Genomic DNA, 17,355 nt, shown 5'->3' with positions numbered 1-17,355 from the left:
TGTGTACAAAATGTAGGTTGCCTTTTATATGTATTTTCTTTTCATGAATAATCACTCTGTAAACATAAAAAAAGGAACACAATTTGTGTTAAGTAATGTATCCAACAGCTGAGTCCACTGTTCTTTGTACTCCAACTCGAGCCTCACGCCAGGTCTTCTGCACTGAAAAAGAACTGAAACTTCCCTAAAAGTTAAGAATATTATGTTCAGTTGAGAACAGTAGTGCTAAAGGTGTAGAGGCTCCTTGAAATAAAATAAAACCTGACTTTGTAAGCACTTTTAATACTGAAATTTATAAATATACATTACTGAAGAACGATTCAGAAGAAATCAGAGGTTTGTTGGGAACGGATGCAATACAAGGGAACAATTACATTGCCAGATAAGCGTGCAGTAAGAATGGAAGAAGCAGGCTAGGAGTCCGGATAAACTCTTCTAGTTCTACAGCAAGTTGTTTCTATAGTTACAGTTAAAAGAATTAATGTTCTGCAAAGCGGTTTTGGGGAGAAATTTTCTACTGGAACTACTATTTAACCAAGATTTACCATAGCACCACAATTAAATTACCCACTATTTAAAAAAAATTTTTTTTTTAAAATCTAAAACAAAGGAAAAACACCACCAATACCTGCACCGGGAGCTATTTATTAGCATAACACTCTTCTTTTTAAAGATTTAATAACAACTGAAGTATATACAAAGTATTACAGAATTTACACAATAAAAAAAGTTTCCTATTAGCTGATGAAGTATAAGGTAGTGCTGCAATGTACTTCAGACATGAATACAATAATAATGAAGCAGATCACTGTACTTTCAACTTCTCTGCTACCACACACCACAACTGTCAGTTGGAATGACAGTTAAGTAAACCATTGGGAAGACACAGATTGTCAACAAAATAGTAACAGATTGACGTGCAGCACTAACCATCATAAGGAAGGAGGAAAAAAGCTACATACTCTCATGTTTCTACACTTTCCTAGAGCTGTAACAAACTTTCACAGCCTTAGATATAACATATGCAAGACAACGTAATCACAGTTTCTCAGATATAGTTTAGCTATTGAGTGTATTTACTTCTTAATAGGAGGCTTTATACTGATATGGCTGTGTGTTTCCATTTTTGTTCATGAACTGTTCAAACAGGTCTACAAAAACTTAAAAGACAGCATGGAGTTGGTAGTCATGATGTGCTTGACTAATAAAGGCATTCAATATCAGCTATAGGATCTAATCATTCCTGTCAAAAGTTTAAGACTAGGAATCTTTATTTAATAAGAAAAGAAACAAAGGAACAAAAACAAAACAAAAACCCAACACACCATTGAAAACATTTCTATCAGTCAACTTTCTTTGACACTTATTAACCTCTCCATCAGTGTAATATAAAACCATTAATATTTTTACACTGAATCAAACTCAAGATTCATTTAGGCTGTGGAAGGTCAAGCAGCTTTGCTAGACTACTTTTGCTGTAAAAATGAGGGAACTTAGAAAATTAAAACCATCATACCCCAAACAGTTCTTTAATAAAGGTGGATTCATGTATTTTAACAAAGGAGCCAATAAATCCGATTCCACAGAAGATCAAGTTTCTTTGCCTACTGTTGTATATGTAAATCTCTTATTTTGGGCAATTTTGCCTTGTCTTTTAAAAGCATTCAGTTTCAATTTAAAAGCTAGTAATGTCAGTTGACAATATCTGCATTTAAGACACAAAAACATGAGATATAAAAAAACACAAGGAACTATATAAATATTGAAGAAGTCATGTAACCTTTTCATGTAAACAATTTGATTATAATGAAGCCCTAATTAGATTCTGGTCTTAAACTTTTGGCAGATAATGTGTATGCTCAGCCAGGATTTGTAGTTAGTTATTGTTCAAGTGGAAGCCAGGTCAGTTCACATGTTGACAGGCATGCAACTTAAAAACATTGCACAACAAGCAACACAAAAAGATTTGAGAAGTGTACAAGACTTCAAGTAGACTTCACAACCCTTCACAACTGAATATTCACAGACAAAGTTACAGTCCTTGCTTATTCTATTGTGGATTTCCTCTCACACATGGGACACTTTCTGTGACTCTCTAGCTTGCTTGATGCTATACAACCACTTGATGATTCTGGCATTTCTTTCAATTGCAGAAATGCCATATGGCACACGGTCATTGGCACTGTCATCATTTCTAAGGTCACTGTTGCTGTCCTGAGACTGTTCACAGTCTGAGCTAATCATGCTTGCACTGCGAAAGTTGAGGGATATAATATCAGAGTTAGCCCTTGCAAAATTTTCCATTCCAAGGTTTTCAAGCTCTTCAGGATCCAGTCCACAGTAGTTAAAGAATCGTTCAACATCTGCATCAACACGAAAGTATCTGTCACTTAAGTCTGATTTTGATCGTTGTAGGGAGGGTCTTCGACTGACTCCACAACTGGATTCTACTGTGTCGATATCTGGGGATTTCAAGGTGGCGATGGCAGTAATTTTGGGTTTTGGAGGCAGAGGTGGAGCTGAACTACTGCAGGGTATTGCTTTTAAGGGCTTACCACTAGTTACTTTTCTAATGTCTGATGAGCTATGGGAAACGTGCAAGAAAGTCTCCGCTGACTGTTCTAAGAGCCTTCTGCTCACGTTGGAGTTGCTTTCTTGAGGGCTGCTTCGGCCCTGGGTGGGGTAGACCTTTAAAGATTCTGCAAATGAATGCCGGTTCAGCTCTGCTGAATCAGATCTGTGGGGAGGCCAGTTTCGTGAACTATGTTTGTGACCTGAACCTGAGCTGGAGCCTTCAGAGCTATTAATGATGTTTTTCAAAATCTCTAATTTTAAATTTTCTCTCTGGACACCACTCTCAGTCTTTGCATTGCTGTTGAACACTTTCAAAGTAGGGCTACCCAATGCTCGCTTGGCGGCAGGGCAAACCGGTGGCTTTGCAAGCACTGCTGGCTTTACAGGCTCTTGTTTGGCATTGATGACCTCTTGGCTCTTTACATATTTTGCCTTATCAGCTTCTAGTCTCTCCACAGCACTAAGTCTTTTTGGATTAGGCTCTGCCTGCCTGCGAAAATAGTCCGGCCCTTTGTTTAAGATGCGAAGAGGAACGGCAGATGTGAAAGTGACAGCAGGACTGACTGGTTTCACCATGCTACCTGTCTGTAGTGTTTCTGTAGGCATGTTTGGTGGTCTTTCCCCCGCAGCCGTTTTGGATTCTTCTCTGGGAGCTTCTAAATGCACGGTGTAGAAACATGTACATTAAGCACAATGAATAGCAGATGAATCTTGGAATCGGAGTATTAGCAGCAGTGCCTCATCTCACAGCTCATTAAATAACACTGTTTCTTTTTTAAAGGCAGCCTTTGTACAAAAAGGCCACCAGACACAAGTCCGTATTAATCTGCTCTGCTGAATCCTTTCTTCTCGCTGAAAGATGTGGGAGTCTCGTCGTTTTCTTTGTGCTCAACTACAGGCAGTGATCTGAAACATAAAATAACCAACCACATGTTAGTATCAGTGTGTGACATCACAGCTATAGCAACAGAGAAATTTTGTACACTCTTTCAGTTACAGCTGTGGGCAGTTCAGAGGAAACAGACAGTCCTATCTGAAACATTCCATCAGGCCTTCGCCTAGTGGCATATGTCTTTTTGACAGAGTAAGCAAACCTGGATTAATCACTCTCTCTCTTCATGGATATTTCCATGCATGTATTATAATGCATTTTTAAAGTAAGATTTTCAATATTAAATCACAATCTAAAGTTGGGTTTAAGAACATTATAACTGAAAATCAATGAAAAACATCCATACATTTATATATGACTGTTTGCATTCACATTTCCACGTCTTATGCCATTTCTCACTATCTCTTAGCTACCTTTGTGCTACTTTTCTTTTGGGTGGGAGGGAGGGAATGTGGTGTTGTATGTATATGGGTGGAATGTGCCAATTTGGGGAGCTTATGCAGTCTCACCTAACTACAAATGTACTGATAGAGTAGGGTTGGTGAAAGATAATTTCCCCATTGATACTATTGTGTTTTAACATAGCTAATTTATGTATATGTTTTAACTTGAAAAATAAGAACACTTTCAGGATATATTGCCCATAAAAATAAAATCTTAAAAATATCAATGCATTTTCCTTTATATTTCTTTACATTAAACGCTAGGAAGAGGAGTATGGTTGCAAAGCTAGGAGCAAGTGGAGAGCTGTAATGTTTCCAAGTGCACCAAGTAGGCATTAATCCAGTATCAAATTCATAATTAAAATGTAGTCTAGCTAAAGATACAAGTTGCATTGCAAAATCTGTTATAACCTAACTCACTAAACTTTGATGATGAATTTACTTCATAAAAAGTAAATTATATCAAAGATCCTTCAATGTATCATGGCTTAAATTTGGGCAACTTAAAAAAATTATTTATGAGCCTGGAATGTCTAACTTCTACTTCTTAAATTTTGACACAATTGTTCAAGTATAAAATAGAGTACTGTGGCTAACCGTGAATGAAGTTTACATTATCTGAATTATTTTAAGATTCTGTCATTTAATTTTGATCACACTGGACCATAAAGCCCAACCTCAATGTTGTGTCCAAGTACTTGAATAATTTTTCCCACATAAGGCTCTCAGGGGCACTTACCAATGTATCTGTTTTTCAAAGCAGTGATTTGGCTAATGTATCTTATTTGTTTTATTACTGCCTCATTAAGCCGTGCTGCCCTTTTCAATATCCCATTTCTCTTATAATTGAAATATATATATTTAAAAAAGTGTTTCTTCACCAGTACCAAGAAATGCACGTGAAAGCCTCTCCCAGACTGACCGCTTTAGTATATTTTAACAGGCCATGCACTCGGTGAATTTCCATCTTATTATTGATAAACTGGATTATCATCATCCTCAGTGTTTAGTACTCATCTGAATTACTGGAGAAAACTAAAAGATTAAAATTAAAGATACAATTATTTAAAATATTCAGGAAAAGAGCAAGTATTTGTTCAAGCAGCTAAATGATATAGACATTGAACCATCTAAACCATTCAAGGTCAAAGCAAGCAAATAAAGCATACAAATTCTGTAATAGTATAAGAAAAAGATGAGCTCTCCCCATAAGGCTTACTGTCAGACGTATTCTCCAAATACAAACTAATCTATTTGGTTTGGTGATAAACCAGACACAGTTTCAGTCCAATTGAAAAGGCAACGCAATGTTAATTAAGTCTCTCTTTCAGTGTTGTTTTATTAATCCCAGTGTTAACTCTTCAACAGTCTGACTTCTTAAATTTCAAGACAGTATTTCAGAAAGAAGAAAAGTCCTCTTCCCTCATGGAATCAAAATAGATATCAGCACCATTGTTTTGTAATTAGGAACCAGATTTTCAAAGATACTGAGCACAATTGTGCATACATTTGCATACTCTTATGCATGCAAGTACCTAATAGGCATACACAAATCGTGTTTGTGCACATAATCAGTTTAGAGCTTAGTTTCTATATGTTTGTACAAATACCTGACCAGTATGTACGTAGGTATCCGCGTGCACAAATCAGGCACAAACTAATTATGCAGGAACACTGGCCATACATTTAATAAAGAATGATAATATTTTGCACTTAAAGAGTGCCTGCTATTCAATGGCTTTAAAAGTATTCAAGTAAGCAAGACCACAGCCCTCAGTTCCCTCCACAGCCATTGTCATTAGGCCACTATGATCCTGCCTCAGAAGACAGTCTGCCAGCTGCATTCTCTTACTTGGGGAGCAGACCAGCACAATACGACGGAGACACTGTATTTGTGAGGAAACAGAACAGCACAAGCAAGATTATTTTGGAAAATACTGGCACACCACTTAACTAGTAACTGGCTCAGAACAGCCCCAATAAAAACTGGAAAGCATGCTACGCACCCAGTGCTGACTTCAAATTAGTATTAAAATATTTAAAAAGAGAGCAGTATGACTGTTTGTGTGCAAGTGGCCTGGGAGCAAAGGGCCTGATACAAAAGCTCTTTGAAGTCAATGGAAAGGCTCTATGAAGGGAAGAAACAGAGTTAGCTTTACTCTATCATTTAAATTGTGTTACTGATGTATTGTACCTAAATATCAACATAATTTAGGTTAGAAAAGTTTACTAGATACCTTGAGGTCAGAGAATGAAGCTGGCAGTCAGATGCAGTTACAAAAGATGGTAACTAAAATACAATAGTTTATTGAAATTATACTAACAAACACCCTACGTACACAGAGACTTTCTGGAATGTAAAAGAAATATATAAAACCAACCGAAGTTGCAAGTACTATTATTAATATGACATTACTGCACAATATTCAAGTTAACTTTCTCCTTCCCTCACACATACCACTATATTCTAAGCAAAAAGCTAACAATGTTAATTGATAAAAAGAAGAGCATTTCATTTCCCTACAGCTCTGTTGTTTGCCTTGTGGAGTGTATTCTTTCCATATCACACAAGTGGTATAACCTCTAACTGTGTTTATGTGGGTTTATTGACAATAACAGTGTGCACTGAAAAATGTTAAAGTTGCAGCACATCAGTAAAAGGCAAGGGGGGAAATCCTGGCCCCAATAAAGTCAATAGGGTTTTTGCCACTGACTTCAATGGGGTCACGGTTCTATCCGAGGATAAATGCTCTTAACTCACATTGCAAGGGAGAGGGCTGGAGGGAGACAGGACGAAGCACAATACCAAGAGATCATCTTTATTATCAGCCTTTACTCTGTCAATCCAGATTGTCAGCCTTTCCTTTGTCTTGCCTAAATTTTTAAAGGCTCAAGTCAATTTTATTTCCAATTTTTAAAAAGTACCTATCACAACCTTTAGACACATTTACATCAAATATATACATCACTCACATTAAAAACATAACTAAACACAACTAACTGACATAAACATAACTAACTGACGTCAGCTCAAAGGACTCAAAAGAAAAAATCCCAAATCACAAGAGAGATCTCACTTGCCATGTGCCTTGTAGGTCAAACTCAGGACGCATTGAACCAATGGGGAAAGTACATTTCAGAGCTGTGAGTCGCGTTCTGAAGTGAGAGTGGCTTGGGCCTAGTCAATACACAAAGTTGCATTAGTTTAACTAAAGGGGTGTGGTTTAAACTGATTTAGTTACCCCCTGGGTTTAACAGCTGGTTCAATTTGGTTTGATCCTGGCTTATATGCGGATAACTTGTATCTGTAAGTTTATACATATAAATATAAGCTAAATACAAATATAAGCTAAAATAAGCCAGTAAACTGACATAAGAGTTTCTACATCCAGATATGTAACTGTTTAATTTTTTCAGTGTTTAAATCCATTTTAAACTGGTGCAACTTGTGTGTGCACAGAAGGGTTCAAATGATGTCTGTTGTCAGGATACAACATAAGAGAGGCAATTTCTAAGATAGCTATGACTCAAAAAACAAATCAAAGTGCTGATTTTCAATTACACCTAAAAAAAAAAAAAAAAACTATAAGGAGCACTGATGTAATATGCTTCATGCACTAAAAAGCGCTAAACAGTCAGGAACAGTCTACACTGGTGGAAGTTTCTGAGTGGTCTTTAAGAGTTGCCTCAGGAGGACTGCATTATGTTGATCCATAATGGTGACAAAGGCTTGAATAATTATAGCAGTCGCCTTTCAAGAGGAAAGGCTGAAATTTTGGTTACTACTGCTACCTGCCTAATGTGTTACTTAAAATAAACACTTATTCAAGAGAGAGAACTAGCTTTCCCTGTTATAGTATTTTCTTAACAGGATTTTACCAATGGCCTGACAGCCTCATGCCAATTCTATTCTATTCTTACAGCATGTGCAAACGTGCACATCAATTCTTGATACTGAACCTCCTTCTGAAACGTTTAAAACAATTTTTGAGTCTGTAGAAGAAATCAGATTTCTAACCTAAATACCAATTGTTGCATCCTAATATTATGGAATAAGGAATGCAAAACTTCAATAGAAATAAAAGTCCAATTTAGTTTAGTTTCATAAAGATTGACTTGGTTAACTCTTAACTTAAATCCAACCAAAAGGATTTTTAAAATTTAAATTAACTATTTCCTTCTAAGCTGAAACTTTCCATTATCAAAAACCAGCCATCATTTAATATCAATTCTATTCTACTGTGCAGTTAAACCTGTGAAGTTTAGACTAGAACCCCAGCATGTTCTGAAACAGATCTGAACCATGTTATAAATGCCAGGATTCTAGCAAAGAAATAGTATCCAAAAATTCTATTTACATACAAATGCCAAAAAAGTGGCTGAGCAACCTAGTACCTTCTTTATCACAAAGGCAGGATGTAAGCATATGTTTATTGTTTGACAGGAGCTAGAGTATGTCTTTGATGGAAAAACCTAAAATTAGAAATATTCTTTTCTTCTGTAGAATCCTGCACTGTTATATTTTCAACCCAAAATCCATAATCGACCCTCAGTTATACCTGTTTCTGGATAAATACCTTTCTATACAAATCTGCACAAATACTCAAAAAAGCCGAGAAACAAAACCTCCTTTTCTTCCATCTAGAGACCAAAACCATTATGAGACAAGTATAGGTCCCCACATTGTTTGGAGGAATACTACGAGCTGTATTTATAAAAGCAGTAATGGAAATCAATTCTATTTTCTCTGTGCCCCTGTACTGCTCAGAACAGAATTCACTGAGGAATAATTCAGACTGTCATTTTAAAAAGTCTCTGGAAGAGGCCTAAAAAGGTTTACTAATGTGACTTTTTTGTAAATCCAGCTCTTTGTGAAAGATTTCTATCTCAGTATATGTTTGATTAGAACAATTCACTAAAAAACTCTGCAGGGGCTTGAAACATTTCCTCCTCACTCACGCACCTGCAGACTCAGTTTATTTCTATGGCAACGACTGATAAATATTTTAATAGACAGATGAATTGTATATACATGCACAGTACTTCTTTCAAACAAACAAAACTTTCAGAGATTGCATGCAACTTTTGCCAGATGAATTAAGCTTCACTATAAGTATCAAAACTGTATACATTTTTTAAAAACCTCTCCCGTTAATTAAACCTCTGATATTAATAGGGAAAGAAATGTTAAATCTAACTACTGTTTTTCATCATTTATGCTGTGTGTTTATCCTTTGCCCTTCTCTTAGCACAAACAATCTTTACTAGGCTATTTTTAGTTAGTTTTTACTTGGGGTTTTCATGCACTTGAACATTTTTGCAGTGCTGGTAACTGCAAGGAAACAGCTACCTAAAAATGTTTTTGTTGGGGGTTTGTTATTTCTTACATAAAATGCCATGCACAGCCATGCACTATATATTATAGTTATTATTATTTGTATTACCACAGCACCATTAATTGGGGCACTAGCCTTGGACTTGGGAGACCTGGGGATCAATTCCCTGCTCTGCCACAAATTTCCTGTATTAACTTGGGCAAGTCACTTAATTCTGCTGTACTTCAGTTCTCAATCCGTAAAATGGGTATAACACTACTTCCTTGCTTCACAGGGGTGTTGTGAGGATAAATATATTAAAGATCATGATGTGCTCTGAAATCTACTGACGAAAAGTTTTTTATAAGAAATAGGTATAATAATTATTAAAGACTGTACCATGAGATGTTGTGCAGAAAGAATCTTCAAGACTCAGAAACAGCCTGGGTGTGAGGACCTGGAGAGACATCCAAGTCAAAGCTGACACCCAGATTACAAGCCTGAACGATAAGCAGGATGGTGGCACTGTGCACAGTAATTGAGAAAGCAGGTGGGAAAGGAGGGTTTATGGGGAAAGATTAGGATATCTGGTTTAGCTATGTTGAGCTGACAACTAGACATTCACAAGAGATGTCAGAGATAGGTTGAGATTTTATTTTGGACAGAAGGAGGCAGGTCTGAAACAGAGAGGTCTAAGTCGTCAGCACAAAGCTAGTAGTTGAATTTGTGTTTGCAGATGAGATTACTCAGAGATATGGTGTAGAGCAGTGGTTCTCAACCCGTGGCCTGCATGCAGCCCAATTAGCACACAACTGCGGCCCATCTCAACTGTGTGCTAAAGGCTGGCCTATGTGGATAGGTCAGCCTTTAGCACACCAGGGTTCAGGTTCCTGGCTGCACAGTGCGGTGGGGTCTGGGCTGCCCAGCTGTCCAGTGCGGCAGGGTCGGGAGTCCAGGGTCGAGACTGCCAGCCAGCCCCACAGGGTTGGTGGTCAGGGATCCAGGGCTTCTGGCCAGCCCCGCAGGGTCCAGGGCTGCCACCCAGCCCTGCAAGCTCCAGGGTCCGGGGCTGCTGCCTGGCCCCACAAGCTCTGGGGCAGCCGTCCGGTGCAGTGGGGGTCCAGGCCAGCTGCAGGATCGGAGGTCCGGGGCTGCTGTCTGGTCCCACAAGCTCCAGGGTCCGGGCTGCTGCTCCCTTGCCACCCGGCCCCTGCGGCCCAGGTAACACACTGTGGGCTGCAGATGTGGCCCACAATGATAAATAAGTTGAGAACCACTGGTGTAAAGGGGCAGAGAAAAGGGGACCTCGGACAGTCCTGTGGAACCCCTGCAGAAAGCTGGAGGGCAGATGAGGAGGAGCCGCTGAAGGACACACTGAAGAAGTGATTAGAAAGGTAGGAGGTGTCACAGTTAGGACATGACTTCAAGAAAAGGAGCATGATCAACAGTGTCAGAGGCGCTGACAGGTCCAGGAGGATGAGGTCAACAGAGACCATTGCAAGAGCGATTTCAATGGAAAGCTAGGGATGGAAGGTGATTGGAGAGGATCTAGCATGGAGCTGGAAGAGAGGAGTTCCAGAGAGTATTTGTAGAAAGTGTGTGTCACAGTTTCAGGGTAACTGCACCTGTATGCACCCTTTGTAATCCACTCCAGGAGTTCCCAGTCAAGTCTCAGGTCTCCAGCCATCATCTGTCACTGGGCAGGGACCCTTGTCCCACCCCGTTCTGACCAGAGAAGGGTAATGCAAAGGACCATCCCCAGACCTGATCTTTCGAACCTTTGCCCTGAGGGGAGAGGAGAACCTTTGTCTGTGAATTATTTATTCCCAAGATGAAAAGGCCCAAACAGCATAAAGGACTAACTCACAGATCCATGAGTGTTCTTGATCTGAGCAAAAAGGGGTTATAAACTTGTAACCATAATGGGGTTTGAAGGATTGTTCACTGGCCAGAACCCCGGCTGGAGATGGGGTGATCTATGGTAAGCTGATTACCATGCAGGTAGGCTCTTTTTATTGTTTTCAATATGTTTTCTCTATAATGCTTTTGCCTTATGAATAAATGTACTTGCTTAGAAAGAGCTGGGTGGTAACAATTGTGGCAATTACACTGTTTGCCGTCTCTAAGGAGAAAAGAAAAGCAGGCCTGCGTAGGCAGTCTGACTTTGCTGAGGAAGTCATACAGTGCAGGCAGGGAGCTCGCCAGTCTAGAAATACCCCAGTCAGGAGGGAGAGAGGTGCACGTCTCTGCCCAACAGAAGTGATGGCCCGGGAGCTGGAAGCCTGAGAGTGGGTGCTCTTGCTAGATCATGGAAAGGAAATAGAGGTGCAGTTGCCCTGAACTGTGACAGGGTGTTCAATGAGCTTAGAGTTGAAAGGCAGAAGGCAGATGGGGCAGTAGCTGGAGAGGCAAGTGGGGTCAAGATGTTATACAGCTATTAAATTAATAAAACATTTTGATATTGATTTACATTAATAAAAAAATTAATTGTCAACAAATTTTCTAAAACTTTTCTTTTAAAAAAGTCTAAATTGGCATCTTTAGACCTAAACCTTTTGACCTTTTAAGTCCAGGGCCTCATCCTGTTCTCTGCTAAGTAAACACTATTGCTTGAGCTAAAGTGTGCAGGATGAGGCATTAAGTTTGTATAGTCTTTAAAACTCAAAAGATTTTATGTAGATGCCTGGAGGTACAGAGATTGATGGTGGGAATTAGAAAATGTACGTGTGTGTATAGTATAGGATAGGATATACTACTGTGTGCACACATATAGTAAACAGTACAGTTAGTATAAAATAGTGATCTGGAAATAAAACTAGGAGTCTAAATTTTTTTAAGGTCATTAGTATTTTGAGGTGCCTCCCTTTCTGGCTGCCCAACTTGAGATAACTTAAAGGGGGCTGATTTTCAGAATACTAGGCCCCATTAAGTTGTTTCATGTTGGTCACCTAAAAGTACTAGTCACAGTTGAAAATTTTGGTCAGGATATGTGAAAAATAATTGTATTGGCCTCTGTTTTGCCGCAACTGAAATTTAATGGGCATTTGTTAGTAAAGAGAGGATCTAGCACTTCATCTATAGTATAATGACAAATCACACATTAACTACTTCATCTATGTTTTAATAGTTTGTAGCCACACCAGAATAATAATAGGCTACACTACAAATACTTCATCATGGAGCATTCTCATGAAGACTATGGGGTTGCAATAAGTCTCGTACAAATACCTAGATAGTCACTTGAAAGTATCAGCATCAGGAAACTGTATTAAAAAAACCCCTTAAATCTGATTTGACTCCCAAAGTAAGTCCAGTTCAATACCCAGAGGATTTTTTCCCATTAATGACCTCCAAGATAGAGACTGGATATTAAAATGGAAAGCTGGCTTTAGAACAAAGCAGGTAAGACTGTCAAACCCTGAGGACTAAATACCTTTCCTTATGCCTAAAGACATTGATGTAATTATGATGGAATTTTTCTTCCAGCGATAACTTTTTTGATCTATAAGTACAGTAGAATCTCAGAGTTACAAACACCTCAGGAATAGAGGTTGCAAATCAGTAATATTGTAACAATTTGATATTGTACCTGTATTATCTCCAAATATTGTACTTTATGCTTATGCTTGTTTACATACCAACAGACTGACTTTTCTCCGGTTCACAGCTTTCAGATTGTGCTAGTGTCCAAGCTCTGGAAACAGCCAGTTCTCTTACTGTGTTTGCTTTGCAAGTGGGAATAACAGAAAGTATTCCCTAGTATTACCCTTCATATTGTGATTGTGTATGAGGATCACGCAATAACACAAATTGTTTCACAGGGTTCTTAACATGCATGAATCTGGAAAATATAAGCCCATTTGAAAGGGAATGCCAGCTTTTCCCACTTCATTTCAGTTATTACAAAGCAAGATACAATATGACCTAATCAAAACAAATCAGTCTCTTTCATAAAGTATACTTGATACTTTATTATTTTACTTTACCCCTCACTCTATAGATCACAGAGGTCCTTGGATGCTCTCAGCATTTATCCTCACCTCTTTCTGTCAAGGGCATATTTTCCTTGCTGATGGTTATTCACATTAAATGTTCTTAGTTCTTGTTCAATATTATCCCTCTATCTTCTCCTTGGTCGGTCATGAGGTTGGACATCATAAAAATGTCCTTCCAAGAGATGTTTAACTGGTCTGCCTTCCATCATCCTAACTACATGTCCGGCCCAGTGATAACCTCCATAACCCTCTAGAACTCACAATCAACTCGAAGACAATCAATATCCCTACAGAATTCTACATTACAAGTTACAGATTCACATTACTTGACAAAGCCAAAATACATTGTAACCTATATATGTATTTTAAATATTACTTGCCTTTTCAGAAACCTTTATCTCTCTTGCCTCAGAATGTTCAAGTAAATGGACCAACCATACCCTTTATTGACACTACAATTATTCTATTTTTTTTACTTTGAAGCCTACCTAAATTCAAGGCTTTGGTGAGTGCTCCAGCATATTTAATTCAAACAAAGTGAGAGGAAAGGAACAGATAGTTTGAGATATTCCCACCCGAAGGAAGACAGCAACAGGAGGAGAAAGATAAGCAAGATGAAAATGAGGGAGGAAAAAGGGAAGGATAAATGGAAGCATAGGAAAAAAGAGGAGAGGCAAAGTGGATGAAAAAAGAGTAAAGGGAAAAAGGAGTCGGGAGAAAAGAGATACTGGGGAACAGGACATATGAGCAGGAAAAGAATACAAAAGAGTGGGGAGAAATGAAAGGAAAAGGAATAGGCGGATGAAAAACAGAGGGAAGGGGTCATTGACAGAGACTGGAGGAAGGAGGAGTGGAAGCTACAGGAACAAAATAGAAAATGCTCACAAGAAGAGAACACAGAAAAACAACAGATACAGAGGAAAATGGAAATGGGCATGAGAGTCAGATCCATTTCTAGAAGAAGAAGAAAAAAAAAAGGATGGAGAAAATCAAGTCAACCAGGAACAGCCAGCTGTCAATCAGAAAATTTTTGTTAATTTCACAGCTCTGTGCTGGAGCCGTGAAATTGACAAAAAAGACTAGCAGGCTCCCTGCTGTGAATCCTCTACCTGGCTCACAATTTGGGCTGTCTACGGTAAATCCAGTTTTCCCTTTGACATCATTTCTTCCTTTCTCTTACCTTCCCAATTGAATTTGGAATCTGCTGCAATACCAATACATGTAAGTTCTCTGCCCATAGAGCTTCCTGAAACTTAAAGCGCATCCAACCCCTTATCCTCAGAAATCCATCAGTTAGAAAGATGACTTAGATTGAAGAATGCTAAGCAGTTTGTCTATCTGCTGATATGGCCCCCAGCACTGCTGTATCTGAGCATCTCACAATCATTCATGTATTTACCTGCATATCACCCCTGGATGGGGAACTGAGGCACAGAGAGACTACATAACTTGACTAGGTCACATTGGAAGTCTATGGCAGAACCAGAAAACGGATTCAGTCTTCTGAGACTCTGATTAGTGCCTTAAGCGTAAGACCATCCTTCCTTAAAAGATGAATATTGCCAAGTTCTTAATAGGCGATTCTAGAGAAAGTGATCTTGCAAATTCCTGTTACAAGTCTTGATGGAAGAATCTTTACAGGAAATGCAGTGTGAGGTAGAGGATAAGACACTGGCCTATAAGTCAAGAAACCCTGGGTTCTACTCCTAGTACTGCCTGTTGTGCAAATTCACCTCCCTGTACCTGTTTCCCTTCCCACCCATTGTGCATTTTGTCTATTTAGACTCCGTGTAAAGTCTTTAGGCTAGGAACTGTGGGCTTGTCTACACTACTAATTTAGGTCGATCTACAGCCACCACTAAGTCAATTTAATCTGCTGTTGGTGTCCACACTACTCTCCTTCTGCCAGTAGAGCACATCTTCACCGGGAATGCTTGCACCGACTGAAGTGAGACATTGTGGGGCACTGAAAGCCACACAGGGCTCACAGCTGGAGCCCCCCATCCGCCCCGGGGTGACAGCCCCAGCTGTAAGCCCTGCGGGGGCTCAATTTCACAGCACAGAACCTATCAGCAGTGAAACTGACATTCTTGTCAATTCCATGCTGCTATTATCTCTGCTCAGAGCAGTTGCACTCTGGGAGCTCCATGGGGAGCTGGGAGCCCAGGCTCTCAGTGCCCCGCAGTTGGATTTGGAGCAGGGAGGCTGGGCAGGAACCCAGCTACGAGCGGAGAGCTGGGGGAAGCAGGACTCCCAGAAGGGAGCGGAAAGCCCGGGCAGCAGCCTGCTGGAAGTGAGTAGCTGGGAGTCTGGGGGGCACTCCACACCCGCCCTGGGGTGACAGCCCAAATTGTGAGCCAGGTAGAGGATTCACAGCAGGGAGCCTGCTAGTCTTTTTTGTCAATTTCACGGCTCCAGCACAGAGCTGTGAAATTAACAAAAATTTTAGCCAACAGCCGATGTAAGTGATGCAATGTCTACACAGACACTACGTCACTCTAACTACACCAACGTAAGCCTACAACTCTTGTGGAGGTGGAGTTATTATGTCGGTGTAGTAGGGCACTTACATCAGCGGGAGCAAGCCTGTAGTGTAGACACTGACGTAGTTAGGTCAACATAAGCTGCCCTACATTGATCGAACTCTGCAGTGTTGACCAAACCAATGCGTCTGGTCTCTAGACACTACTGTCATACTAATTACTAAGTACTCACCATTGCTAGTTGTGACTCCATACCTAAGTCTGAGTTCCATTTGGCACTTAAAGCTGGGATTCAGCATCTTGTTTATGTATGAAACACACACGTCTTCCCCAAACTTGCAGCACTCCATGTGCTTTGTATGAGAACTGATCATAGAAGGAATTATCTGAGAATACATAAATAAATCCAATACAAAATGACACCATGAAGGGGAAAAGTATGGAAAATGTGTGTCTTTAATTCTGAATTTCCTGGGTTTCTAATGATTGGTTTTGAGATAATTACAACATCTTTGGACTTCATTTTTACCTGCAAGTTACTGATATGTACTCTCAACCTTAACAACTTTTTGTCTTGGAATAAACAACAAACAGTTGCCAATTGAAGTGCACATGTTATATAGCTTCACCTTCAAGAGCTGCATTTGGTGACTGGAAGCAGATGAAAGTGGAATGCCTTCTACTAAATGAATTAAAATTGAATATCAGTGAAGCGTGTTACAGATTCCATTGTTTTGTGATATATGATGTATTAACACTGATTATTATTTATTTTTATAGCATCTTTTACACACAAAAAACATCAAAAGTGCCTCGTAGCTGACTGCAGTTTATAATCCAGGTATAATGTATAAATTGGATTACACAAGCTCTACTCATGAGCTATTTATGAAGACAGAAGTACATTCCCAAAGAATTGTAGACTCTTTGGTAAAAAGCAGCTTCTGTCTCCCTTCCATGCACTCTGGTTTCAGCTGTTTTCCCTATATCAGTTAACAGTAAGCTACTTCTTTTGTTACACTTCTTTTTTCCTTCACTGATTTCTAGAGAGAGAAGATACTGTATTTTTTCTTTTAATAGCTTTAATGATGGACAAAGGATTTTAAACTTTCATATATTTCACCTGCCAGAACCCTAAAAACAACATCAAAGTGCTGTGGTTAGACTCAAAAATATTGAAGGCTTCCTCTGTGTTTGAGGATATAACTAGTAAAATATATACATAACTGAAGACTCTAGATGTTTAAGGTTGAAAGGGCTTGCTTGGAAAGAGCACATTTTATTTTATTTAATTTATTTATTTTTACAGGTTATCACAGCTAGCTGATTCTAAGTCTTTTTTCTACTAGAGACAGCAACAAAATAAAGTACAGACGTTGCACAAAAACAAAACAAAACAAACAAAATCGAACACAGAAAACCCCACTGGATTATTTGATTGAGGACACCAAGACATGAACCTTCACTTTCCTCACCGGAACCTTCTTTCTTAAGCATTAAGATTAAACACATACAAAACCACCAACACCACTTGAAGGTCAAAGAAAAATTGCCTTTATCATTAGAACAGGTTTCTCAAAGATATAGGGCAAGAGATCAGAAAAAGCCTGTTGGAATCATATACCTTACCACAAAAGAGTACATGTAAAAATG

General features: G+C 39.1%; 1 protein-coding gene across 9 annotated transcripts in view; it reads right to left on the bottom strand.

The window, feature by feature from the left end:
* Positions 1-262: 262 nt before the first annotated feature.
* Positions 263-17,355, bottom strand: part of FAM110B (family with sequence similarity 110 member B) — a 182,502-nt gene continuing 165,409 nt past the window's right edge. For 6 of the 9 annotated variants that reach the window (XM_008170778.4, XM_005301171.4, XM_065585598.1 and 3 more), the window contains one exon: positions 263-3,480. In XM_008170778.4, the coding sequence (XP_008169000.1) occupies positions 2,068-3,180 (1,113 nt within the window). In that variant the 5' untranslated portion in view covers positions 3,181-3,480 and the 3' untranslated portion in view covers positions 263-2,067. Of the gene's footprint in view, positions 3,481-4,796; positions 4,945-15,934; positions 16,089-17,355 lie in introns of those variants that run through there. The other 3 variants (XM_065585597.1, XM_065585596.1, XM_065585599.1) reach the window with 2 other exon arrangements.

Source organism: Chrysemys picta, chromosome 2, assembly GCF_011386835.1.
Source record: "Chrysemys picta bellii isolate R12L10 chromosome 2, ASM1138683v2, whole genome shotgun sequence".
Classification (NCBI taxonomy): Eukaryota; Metazoa; Chordata; order Testudines; family Emydidae; genus Chrysemys; species Chrysemys picta.
The sequence above is the reverse complement of the archived record's forward strand: the minus strand, read 5'-3'. Positions and strand labels throughout refer to the sequence as shown.